Source organism: Polypterus senegalus, chromosome 11 (assembly GCF_016835505.1).
Source record: "Polypterus senegalus isolate Bchr_013 chromosome 11, ASM1683550v1, whole genome shotgun sequence".
NCBI classification, from domain to species: domain Eukaryota; kingdom Metazoa; phylum Chordata; class Cladistia; order Polypteriformes; family Polypteridae; genus Polypterus; species Polypterus senegalus.
The window spans coordinates 160430742-160442973 of record NC_053164.1 but is presented as its reverse complement, the minus strand read 5'-3'; the positions used below and the strand labels follow the sequence as shown (position 1 = coordinate 160442973).

The window sequence follows — 12232 nt, the reverse complement described above, 5'->3', positions numbered from 1 at the left end:
AGAACTGAAGAAGTAGGTCCTTGATTGGAAAGCCCACTGCAGATACAGACTGGAGAACAAGTTAAAACAAAGCTAAGAAGGGTGGAATGGGAAGAGGATTTCCACTGGCTGCAAGCAGGCTGTATAACATGCAATGGAAGATAACAAGAACAGAGGTAATGAACTAATCCAGTTCTTCAACATGTTTGACTCATTCTTGTCAGTACAACTCTCCCCCCAAAAAACCTGCTAAAACTACTAGCCTCGGTGTGCAAGCTGAGGAGATTCCAGAATCTCAACTACCATCTGAATCCTGCACAACTGTCTCCTACAATGACATCACACCTATGGTCCCCAGCCTCCCTCCACACCCTAGCTGTGTGTCTCTGCTGATCAAATGAAGAGAGTGCTGGGAAAATATATGATATGCTCTATTACACAAAGGACCTGTGATCCATAGTGGACTTGTTAATGCTGACTAACAGAAACATTCCAGAAGTGATTAAGAATACTAACAGGATGTTACATTATATTTCTGAGTTAAATACAAATTAAGGCAGGTTATGATAAGCTAGACAATACCCTTGCTTTCCATATTACAGAAAGATATATTAGTATATAGAAAGTCCCAAGGTTAGCTAAAAGACTGATTTTGGGACTGGGGGGTATAAGCTAAGAGAGAAGATTAGAGGTAGTTAATATTTTCGTATGATACATTCATTGATTGAGGTGACATAGGTCAAGATGTACAATCCTTAATCCTGTTCCTGACAATAAATACATTTGTCAGTGTTTTATCTTGGTAGAGTAATATATATTGCTCTACTTTCCCCTATTGTATTATTAATATGTAGCCTAATCTCACAGACTTACCACTGTATATAACTTATCCCCACCTTCCCTTCTATATCTATAACCTCAGCCAATTAGATGTAGTAAAAAGACAAGCAGGAGTTAAGTTACACATAAAATAATGTATTACTGATAATATTCATAAATAATAACAAAATGCAAAGTACATTTGAATATTGGCAACCATACAACCTGATAAAATGGTGATGTGTAATTCAGGAGGCACACAGACTTGTAGTTACTTAAAATGTCTCTAGTTAAGGCATCGTTGGTGCTCAGCTTTCAGCCACATGTCTGTTCAATATGGCTGCTGAGCTATGCTCTTCATTGTGTTGTCTTCATCATCACAGGTTAGCAAGAGAGATGCTTCTTCATCATATGTTGGTTAGAGAGAGATGCTTCTTCATCATATGTGGGTCAGAGAGAGAATGTGGTTGAGCAAGTACATTTATAGATGTTCTCTCCAATTCCTAGAACCAATAGGACATCACGGTACTTAAAGGCCTCTGAGACAAGCCAATTCCAAACAGCCACATCTCAGACCAATGGGAGAAATAGTACATTTTAACACCTCAACCCCCCAAGACCATATGTTAAGCTAACCTGGCTTTGTGTGGGGGAAAACTGGTTTAAGACATCCCCCCAAATCCTGTCATAAAATTACAAAGAGACAGTTGTAAAAAGGGGGGGATGGCAAACATGAATACCTCTAAATTACATTGGTTTGCCTAAATTATAAATAAAGGCATACAAAACATTTATCAAGTTATATGCAAAATCCCACATCACAACACTCCACCCCGATGAATGTTTTGTACAATGTCTTTATAAACAATGTCTTTAAATTTATTAAAGAGTCTGTTGAATAACTTGTGCTTTGATTGGCAGTATTTGCTCTCCCAGTGTCAAAAGTTGTCCATGACCATTTGTCCATTACACATCTTCTTTATTTCAAAGACAATCTGAAGAACTTGGAAGCTCTCCTGATGACTTGTATCTGCTCCAGCTTGCTTCAACTGTTTCTTTAGCTTTCTGCAGTCTTCATATGTCATCAGATCTGGTGGTTCAAAAAATTAACATCAAAATTTGAAAGGTAACATGCCACAGGTGCCAGTACAACCACTTCTGCCCAAGTGACAGCACATGTGCCACTGCATAAACTGTTCACAAACCAACATCTGTGGCCCCTCTGCACACATTTGGGGTTGACTTAGTTGCCTCTTGTGCTTTCCTACCCATGGTGCAACTCTTGACTGCCATCAGCCTTTACCAGTATAGGCTGGCATCACCACCATGAGACATCAAAGCTTTGCAACTCTCATCATTCCCCTGTAGGCCACCCCTAGAGTTGTTTGCTCACCATATGCATACTCATTGTGCTAAACACCTCAGTTCAGAATTGGCCCACTGGTCCTGTGCCTGTACATAGCCGACAATCTCAGCAAGGCTTCCAAATTTTCCCAATTAGACTATACCTAAACATCGGAGCCCATATGTCTTGCAAATGTATCAGCTGCACCTGCTTTCCTGAAAAGTTCACCAATTTTCTTAGTATACATTTTCCTATTAATAATAGTATTAATTATATTAATTGTCCCACTTAATTAATTAACTACCCAGAATGTATACTTTATGAGCCCAAAATAATCCCCTTATTTTGGCATTCCTAACTGGTTTGTTCAGTTTCCACCCCTTGGAATATAAATTTGCTGCAGTAATGAACAAACCTTTCCTTTTAAACTATAGCTATTGTGACTAGTCCTATTATTATTGCATGACTTGTGGACTTGTTACTCACTTAAACCCCAGTAAGTGTCTTTTCTTGCTGTCTCTTCAGTTCTTCTTCATGTCTTTGTCTTTAGTCTTTGCTTTTGTCTTTGTCTCTTTCTCTTTCTTTTTTCATTCTGCTATGTAGGCAGGTCTGCAAAATGGAAGGTGACAAAGCAGTTTCTGTCCATCTCATTTTCTTGGTTGTCGACCTGGTGCCCAAAACTGAAACTTTGCTTCCAGGCATTCATTGGAACAGCTTGGCACTAGTGCCATGCCACTCCAATGTGCCAATGGTAACCGATCTCCTGCATGGATTTTACTCTGCTAATTGCCTTCACTATTTATTACCTGCACCAAACCAAAGTCCATAAAACCTTACAATAGAAGTAGCACTATTGCAAAAGGCCAGAAAATTGAAACAGAAATAACTGTTTTCCTTTCCTGTCTTCCTGCGCTACCCTTCTATTTTTTTCATTGCCTGTGTGTCCTTTTTTATTGTATGGTAACTGCTACCTGAAAGTGTGTGGGCTGAAGCCTCTCCAGAACCCAAGTTCTAAATCCAGCATCTCTGCTAAAACTGACCTGTGTTCTTTACTAAAGACCAGCTCACTTTTCTCCATTTTATTGCATGGAGATCATAGGCTGTCTTTTTGAACAACTGGTCAGTCAGGTTTCAATTACTGAACCTAAGTGTGTGTGCTTTTTAATTACTGCTGGCCCTAGCACAGCTGTTAGGACCTCACACCCCTGTGCATTCCTGGCTTGCTAGCTGAGCTTCCTGCTGCACCATCCCCATCCTTTGTTCTTTGGCTTGTCCTGTTTCATTCAAACCAACTCCTAAACTGGTGCACTTTCTTTCCAACTCAGCCATTCTTGCACTAGCACATTCAGACCTTTCACACACAAGCACTTGAATTCCTTTCATTTCCATTGTTCTTTGTTTTAATTCCACACTTTCTTTACTCAGTATCCTTAAGCCAATATCCAGTTCATGCCCTCTAGTCAACAATTGCCATTCACACTCACCAGCTCCTCTGCCTTCTATCTGATCTCTTTGTCCTAAATCAAATTTCAATGCAGCACTGGTTACCTTTCCTAGCAGTGGTGAAATATCTATCAGTGTAGCATGCTCTTTAAATACTGGACAGGCCTCAGAATTACTGGAGATTGTGGTGCAGTGGAGAATAAAGGAAGAAAACACCCTTGCTGTTTTCCTTCCTTTCATCTCTCTCCTTTTCCTCACACTCACATTCCCACTCTTTATCTGAGCACACATCTGTCTCATGTAAGTCACCCACCCATGTTTTAGGGTTCCAGTCCGATCTGGTTACTATTGCCCTAACTTTCACCATGGGTGGTTTACATTTCTTTTTCCACTTCTTTCACTGCTTTCTACTTTAGCAGTGGATGTTCTACATGCTAAGACTTCACAATTATCACACCAACTGTTACATCTTTCAAAACTCTCACTCAACATTCCTAACTTTCACTTTCATTCACTTTGCTATTTTCTTCCTTATCATGATCTTCCTTATTACCAATAATACAAGCTAGTAAACCTCTTATAACAGCAGCTGTCTTCTTTAAACCTGATCTCTGTTTTCTTGCTTTTAATCCTTCCAGCCCCTTCCATTTTGTGGCACACTCAGCTCAGCTTCTGCTTTCTCTACCTGAACTACAGGTTTCCTAGCTTTAGCCTGCTTCCTCTGCCACTCCACTGGAAGATGGCTGACTTTAAAATGAACTTAGGCATTACTAAGTCTACAATTTACTCTAATACAATTTGCCAAATTCGTCATGGGTTGGCCTACTTTTGCCCCTGTAAGCAAACATACACAAAGATCCTAAATGAATAAGTACCGTATGAATGACGAATGCATGTCCCATCACTCCCTAGCACTTTAACCACTTAAATGCCGTATGAATGACGCATGCATCTTTCACCACTCCCTAGCACTTTAATTAGGGACTCACTACCACCAGCACTAACAAACATGCGGGTGTCCTTGTGACACACATGAAGTCTCTACACTTTGTTGGTTATATTCCATTCAGCAACCAAACAATGTTTTACTTCCACCGCATTTGTACACTGGGTGCCCTAAAATTCACATACATAAACAAACACATACATCAAAACAGTATTTGCAAACAGGGTGCAAAACTTGGTTACCCCAAAATCCTGCCGACTACGCCAATTGTTTTATCTTGGTAGAGTAATATATATTGCTCTACTTTCCCCTATTGTATTATTAATATGTAGCCTTAGAATGCCTAATCTCACAGACTTACCACTGTATATAATTTATCCCCACCTTCCCTTCGACTGTATATCTATAACCTCAGGCAATTAGATGTAGTAAAAGACAAGCAGGAGTTAAGTTACACATAAAATAATGTATTACTGATAATATTCATAAATAATTAACAAAATGCAAAGTACATTTGAATATTGGCAACCATACAACCTGATAAAATGGTGATGTGTAATTCAGGTGGCACACAGACTTGTAGTTACTTAAAATGTCTCTAGTTAAGGCATCGTTGGTGCTCAGCTTTCAGCCACATGTCTGTTCAATATGGCTGCTGAGCTGTGTTCTTCATTGTGTTGTCTTCATCATCACAGGTTAGCAAGAGAGATGCTTTTTCATCATATGTTGGTTAGAGAGAGAGATGCTTCTTCATCATATGTGGGTCAGAGAGAGAATGTGGTTGAGCAAGTACATTTATAGATGTTCTCTCCAATTCTTAAAATCAATAGGACATCATAGTAATTAAAGGCCTCTGAGACAAACCAATTCCAAACAGCCATATCTTAGACCAATGGGAGAAATAGTACATTTTAACACCTCAACCCCCCAAGACCATATGTTAAGCTAACCTGGCTTTGTGTGGGGGAAAACTGGTTTAAGACATCCCCCCAAATCCTGTCATAAAATTACAAAGAGACAGTTGTAAAAAGGGGGAGTGGGAAGCAAACATGAATACCTCTAAATTACATTGGTTTGCCTAAATTATAAATAAAGGCATACAAAACATTTATCAAGTTATATGCAAAATCCCACATCACAACAGTCAGCCACCAAAATATACCTACTGGTTAAATACAAGTTTCCTGTTGTCTGTAGTTTTGGTGCAGCTGTTATGGTTTGGGACCTCTTTCCTTGCCTGAATTATGTGTACTAATCTGTTTAGAGTAAAGTAAATGCCATGAATGAATAAATAAATAAAAGCATTACTGAGTAATCATGTTCATTCTCTCCAATAATGTTTCTTCTACAATCAGTGATGATAATGTCCTACAAGATGAACAACAAATGTGACAAACTGTATGTTACCAAACTTTATTACCCTTAAACTTATTATCGTTAATATTGAATTTCAAAACCTTTTTTTATTTTTAGGAAGTTGAAAAACTATACAGGAAGCTGAAGGACAAAGATACTGAACAAGAGGAGAGCAATTCCCAACAAAACAGGGCTCCTAAGCAATGGGATCTGGATTATAGCTTAGAGCCATTTACTGGGTTGGCACCAGAATATATGGAAATGAGTAAGAAAAAGTCTTATTTGTATGCCTGTACTGTTAGAAGGTTTGGAATTTAATGGATAGATAAATGGATAAATGTAGTTATAAAGCACCCAAAACAGTTTCTGTTTATAAAGATTTACTTCAGTATACAGTACTCTTCAAAAGAATGCTTGAAACAAATAAAATTAGACTGAATTTAGGCTGCTTGTAAATAGCAATGAATATATTTTTGCTAATTAGTTATTTTGAGCATCCATAAAAAAGCTACCAATGCTGATTTTATGTAGTATACTGTTCTGAGCAAACTAAATAGTAAGGTATCTAAGCAGTAGTAATAACTGTGTTATTAATTGCTTAACTAAACTTCTACAGTATGAGTGTTCATTTTTGTCTTTTTATTTAACCAACTAGGAACATTTCAGTTATACTGTCTTTGTTTGGTGCTTTTTTATGTATAAATAAATACAAATATATTATATACATATTTATTAAAGGTAAAGACCCCAGATGAGGTCTTTGACATTTATTACTAAAAATGAGTAGGAAGATCTGATGAATCTTTGTAGATGAATAAAGGTCTCACTCAGAAAAGACTACAAGGTGTACATGTACTTGTTCCTAATAAGCGGTATGACCCAGTGAAACTGGCAAGATTTTTAACAATGGATAAAGCAAAAGGATTAGCCTGTATTATCTGCATATGCCTACCTTTTTATTACCACAAACTCTATTTGGAGCAAGTCTGGTGAATGTGAGGCTATTGCTTTCAAGATGATATCTTGTTTTTGCAATTGCACAATAATATAATAATGTTGGGGTTTAGAAGTGATTTTATAGGACCACATAATTATTTTTTTAATTCAATTTTGATTCATAATTGATATAAGATTTATTTATAAAGTATGCAGTAATCCCTCCTCGATCGCGGGGGTTGCGTTCCAGAACCCCCCGTGATAAGTGAAAATCCGCGAAATAGAAACCATATATCTGTATGGTTATTTTTATATATTTTAAGCCCTTATAAACTCTCCCGCACTGTTAACATTATTAGAGCCCTCTAGACATGAAATAACACCCTTTAGTCAAAAGTTTAAACTGTGCTCCATGACAAGACAGAGATGACAGTTCTTTCTCACAATTAAAAGAATGCAAACATATCTTCCTCTTCAAAGAATGCGTGTCAGGAGCAGAGAATGTCAGAGAGAGAGAGAGAGCGAGAGAAAAGCAAACAATCAAAAAATCAATACGTGCTTTTGGGCTTTTAAGTATGCCGAAGCACCGCGATAAAGCAGCATTTTTTAGAGGAGCGTCCGTATCCTCTAGGCAACCAGCCACTCTGCTCACACCCTCCGTCAGGCAGAGAGAGTGAGAGAGACAGAGAAAAGCAAACAATCAAGCACCACGCGAGAAGCATATCATATATCATTGAGGAGTTTTATTTAATACGTAATGCATGCTCTGATTGGGTAGCTTCTAAGCCATCCGCCAATAGCGTCCCTTGTATGAAATCAACTGGACAAACAAACTAAGGAAGCATGAACCATAAATTAAAAGATCCATTGTCCGCAGAAATCCGCGAACCAGTGAAAAATCCGTCTTATATATTTAGATATGCTTACATTTAAAAGTCGAAAGTCGAAGCGCGATATAGCGAGGGATCACTGTATACTGAATATCAATTTATAGGATTAACAAATGCTTTCAAGGCCTAACTAGTTGCTAAATAAAGTTTATACAAATTGACCAATTAATTTTGCTCTACACCAGGGGTTGCCAAATCCGGTCCTGGAGGACCACTGTGGCTGCAGGTTTTGATTTGAACCCATTTCTTAATGAGTGACCTGTTTTAGCTGCTAATTGTCTTCTATTGAACTAATTTTAAATGACTTGCTCTTGAAGACTCATCCTTAATTGTTTCTTTCTCCTTAATTAACAGCCAAACAATAATAAGATGTAAAATGAACCAAAACAACTGGTGTCCAAAGTACAATATCTAAAAATAAACAAAGATGAAGGTCTCAGGAATGTTAATTTTCTCAGGTCTCCAAAACATTTTAACTGAGCTCTCAGAAAAGAGAAAATCAACAATTTTGGAAATGTCTGCTAATGCACAATGAAAGCATCAACAAACCATGAAATTAAAAGATGAGTTTAATTAACAACAAGAATCGTCACCTCATTAAGCAGCTGGTTGGAGTGAAATTGGTTGGAGTTTGAGGCCCTGTCTTAGTTGGTCTTCTCTTGACTCACTCACTTCACATTTCATTTCTATTTGGGTGCCATTTAAGGAAAGAAATGAAGCAATTCAGAGGAACACTTAAGAATTTCAGGGGAAGAAACCTTAAAAAAGCAATTAAAGTAAAATGAATTTACAAGAAGTTAATTAGCTGCACAAACAAGGCACTCATTCAAAAAAGGGTTAGAATGAAAACCTGCAGGCACGGTGGTCCTCCAAGACTGGACTTGGCGACTCCTGCTCTATACCATTGAAATAACATGATTTTTCAAACTTTAAATATGAAGTTTCAATAATTTCTGCATTTTACATATGAGAAAGTTTGCTTTAATTTCATTTTAATGTACTGCAGACATTAATTCCCAGCCCAGTTTTATCACCAGATATAAACTATATAATGGTCAGAGGTGGGCTGCGTGAACAACAGAATCCTCTTTGAACATCACATTTTTTAATTTCATCATTATTATCATTATTATATTACTTTTTCTTTAAAAGAAATGACATTTTCCTATTAATTTCTGTTCAGTACATATTTGTGGCTGGCAATTCAGAAAAATATTTCAGAAAGAAAAAAAAAATCAAATCCAAACCAGTATTCTAGAAATAGCATGGATTTCATTATTATACATTTTATAACATATTCATTCATTTATTATACATTTTATAACACCTTCATTCATTTAATGCTTTATATTTTTCTTATATTTTAGAGCTGCATATTTGTTGACTAAAACAATTACTAGTATACTGTATGCAGCAAAAAAAGTCATTCCATCCATGTAATACAACTTGGTAAAGGGTAACTCAGTGTGCAGATGGGACTGAAAAAAATATTTTTAAGCAGTGGCCATTGTTTACACTGTACAGTATTTGAATGTTTCTGTTTTTCTGATTGGATAAGTTTACTGAAAGTGTACTATACCGTACATTGTTATTTATGACACTTAAAAAATTTATTTTACTCAGTGCATGTTGTGGTTTAGTCCCAAATAAAATGTAATGAGCTAGTAAGGTAAAAAATAATAAATTTTTAACCATGTTGCTGTTGTTAATTGTATGGACATTGCTAAATTCTTAATTATTAAATTTTCTTTCTTTCAGTCATCCAGTTTGGATTTGTCACACTTTTTGTTGCTTCATTCCCTCTCGCACCTCTTTTTGCACTCTTAAACAACATTATTGAAATTCGTCTTGATGCCAGAAAGTTTGTCACAGAGTTACGAAGGCCAGATGCAGTACGAGCAAAGGACATTGGTAATGTTTAAAATAGTATATTTTGGTAATGAAAGATTATTTTGAAAATTGCCTCAGTTGAACTAATTTCTAGTCTTGGAAGACATACTTCATTTTTTTAAGATTGAGGGAAAATCTTTTAGTCACCCATATAGAAGAGTGCAAGATGATCATCAGGCCAATTTAAGACAGGACCATCCATTTACAATTTTAAAAGTGACGTGCAAGTACCTGTACATTTTTTTTTGTTGTTGTTGTTGATTTTTTTTTTTTTACATGGGGAAACATTAAAATACAGTGTTATTAATGATTTAGTTATAATATAATTACTTAGCTGCTGGTAATATAGTAGTACAGTAGTAGTATAGTATACACTAACCAGTAGATTCTGAGTGCTTTATTTTTTTAAATGCTTAGTTTCAATCTTAAGTAAACAACTAATTACAGTATGGGCTGTAGAGAAAAGCCAAGCAAAATGACACCTTTTATTGGCTAACTAAAAAGAATTACAGTATGCAAGCTTTCGAGGCAACTCAGGCCCCTTCTTCAGGCAAGATCTTGCCTGAAGAAGGGGCCTGATCTTGCCTGAAGAAGGGGCCTGAGTTGCCTCGAAAGCTTGCATATTGTAATCTTTTTAGTTAGCCAATAAAAGGTGTCATTTTGCTTGGCTTTTCTCTACATTCATAATGGCTAACATGGTACAACAACCTAGTACTACAGTATGGGCTGTGTAATGTAGGTGCTTACTCAATTATGTATTTTTTTATTCTGTTACTGTCTTCAGTCTTAACTATGTCATAATGTAAATTGTAGTCTGAAATTTCACAGAAAAGTAAAACTATACATTGGGTTGTTAATTGTATTTGAACTTTTGTCCCTTAATTGACTATTCTTTAGTCATAAATGTATAGCTAAATATAAAAAAATGTTGTTTGGGTATTTTGAAATCACAACACTTCTCAGTTGCTAAGAGATCAAAGAAGTTCCTTGTTGTCATAGTAGAGCATTGTTTACCAAATGAGCCACTTCCTTTAGTATTTTGCGATTCCTCATTTATAGCATAGATAGTCATACAATAAGCAACAGCCTATGAGAAAACACACTTAAATAAAGCTTTAAATTATTCAATAGATATGGCATTTCTTGTACAGTGAGCTAAAAGGTTATCCACATACCATATAATTAACATGCTAAACATGCATAATCACATCTGTATTGTGTTTTCTTACATTAAGTATGGGCACAATAAAAAAATCTGCTTTAACACTTGCTTTTTTGTCCCATTGCTCTCAGGGAGATAACACTGATCTTGAGTTTCTATTCAAGGAGCCAAGCCAGCAGACAGATGCTATTTCTTTTCATGTCTGTTTCATTAGACATTAAGTATAGTACAGGATGAGCAGCTGTCATAAGTGCAATTACTGCAGTAAAGATAAAAATGTGCATATATGATGTGAAACCGTTAGCCTTATATTTAATTTTATGATAAATGTCATTAAAAAGCTGAAACTCATCTTCATTTTCCTACCATTAGTGAATCCTCACCATCAAGCATAGTATCTCAATCTTTAACGCAAGCTTCAGCAAGAATCAGACCTCCAACTTCATAATTAAAATAATGCTGTCAACTTTAATACTAAATTATATTTTATGGAGTGCTATTTAAAATCATGTCTTATAAATAAATTGATTTAAAAACAATAAATAAATAAAAGGAAGCAACTATCAGTACAGTAGCCCCAGTAGAAGATCAGCACTTAAACCAGTAACTCATTATAACCTCTGTATATTGTTTGTATTTTTTATTACATGATGATTTAGAATCATAATTATGACGCAATTTTTAGAATAGCCAGTCATTATTGTGGGCAGAGTAATCTCATTCATAATCAAAGTAAGAAGCTTCAGATCCATGAAAGCTTTTTAGTGAAAAGATTTTGTTCATTAATGTTTCCATTATTTTTAGAACCAGGTGAGCAGAAGGACTTAAAATCAGTTGTTTGAATCGGTAACTACTATATATTGGAGAACTAACTTGTAATTTTTCAGCCCCCTCATATTGAAACCCAACAGTGACAAAATACCTAGAAAAATAATCTGTCAAATCTAAAATTGCCAGAACAGGAAAGTGGGAAAAAAAAAAAAAAATTAATTAGTTTTTAAGTACAGATATGTGATGCTACATTTTATGCACAGTAAATGCTACCCCCCATTGTTACTGATGAAGCATTTTTGAATTGTCAAAGCAGTTATTGACTGAGAAGAAACTAAGCAGTATATGCTGGTGAACACCCAACAAATTTAAGTACTATTGAAAACAAAACGACCAAAGGAAAGCTCCTATTAGTTACTAATGTACATTGCATATGACTTGTAAAATCAACAAACTATAGTGTAATATTTAGCTTCAACATTTTTAACACTATACTGGCTCTCATCCAGGAGGTTGACTATAGTTTCAATAATACCAGACAACACTCCTTGGTTCGCTTAAACCTATACAGACAGAAAGTTGGCAGGATGAAGTACTTCACACCTTCAAATACAATTTTCTGGAATAAGTGTGAAGAAATAAAAAGGATTGTGTGACTTTAAACTTATGATAATGGCTCATGGGTCAGCACTATG

The 12232-nt window shown here is 35.9% G+C and overlaps 1 protein-coding gene across 1 annotated transcript in view; it reads left to right on the top strand.

The window, feature by feature from the left end:
• ano2b (anoctamin 2b) overlaps positions 1-12232 on the top strand; it is a 361358-nt gene that overhangs the window by 315908 nt on the left and 33218 nt on the right. Inside the window, exons 22-23 of the mRNA XM_039769975.1 lie at positions 6010-6153; positions 9473-9625. Coding sequence (XP_039625909.1) covers positions 6010-6153; positions 9473-9625 — 297 coding nt within the window. The remainder of the gene's footprint in view (positions 1-6009; positions 6154-9472; positions 9626-12232) is intronic.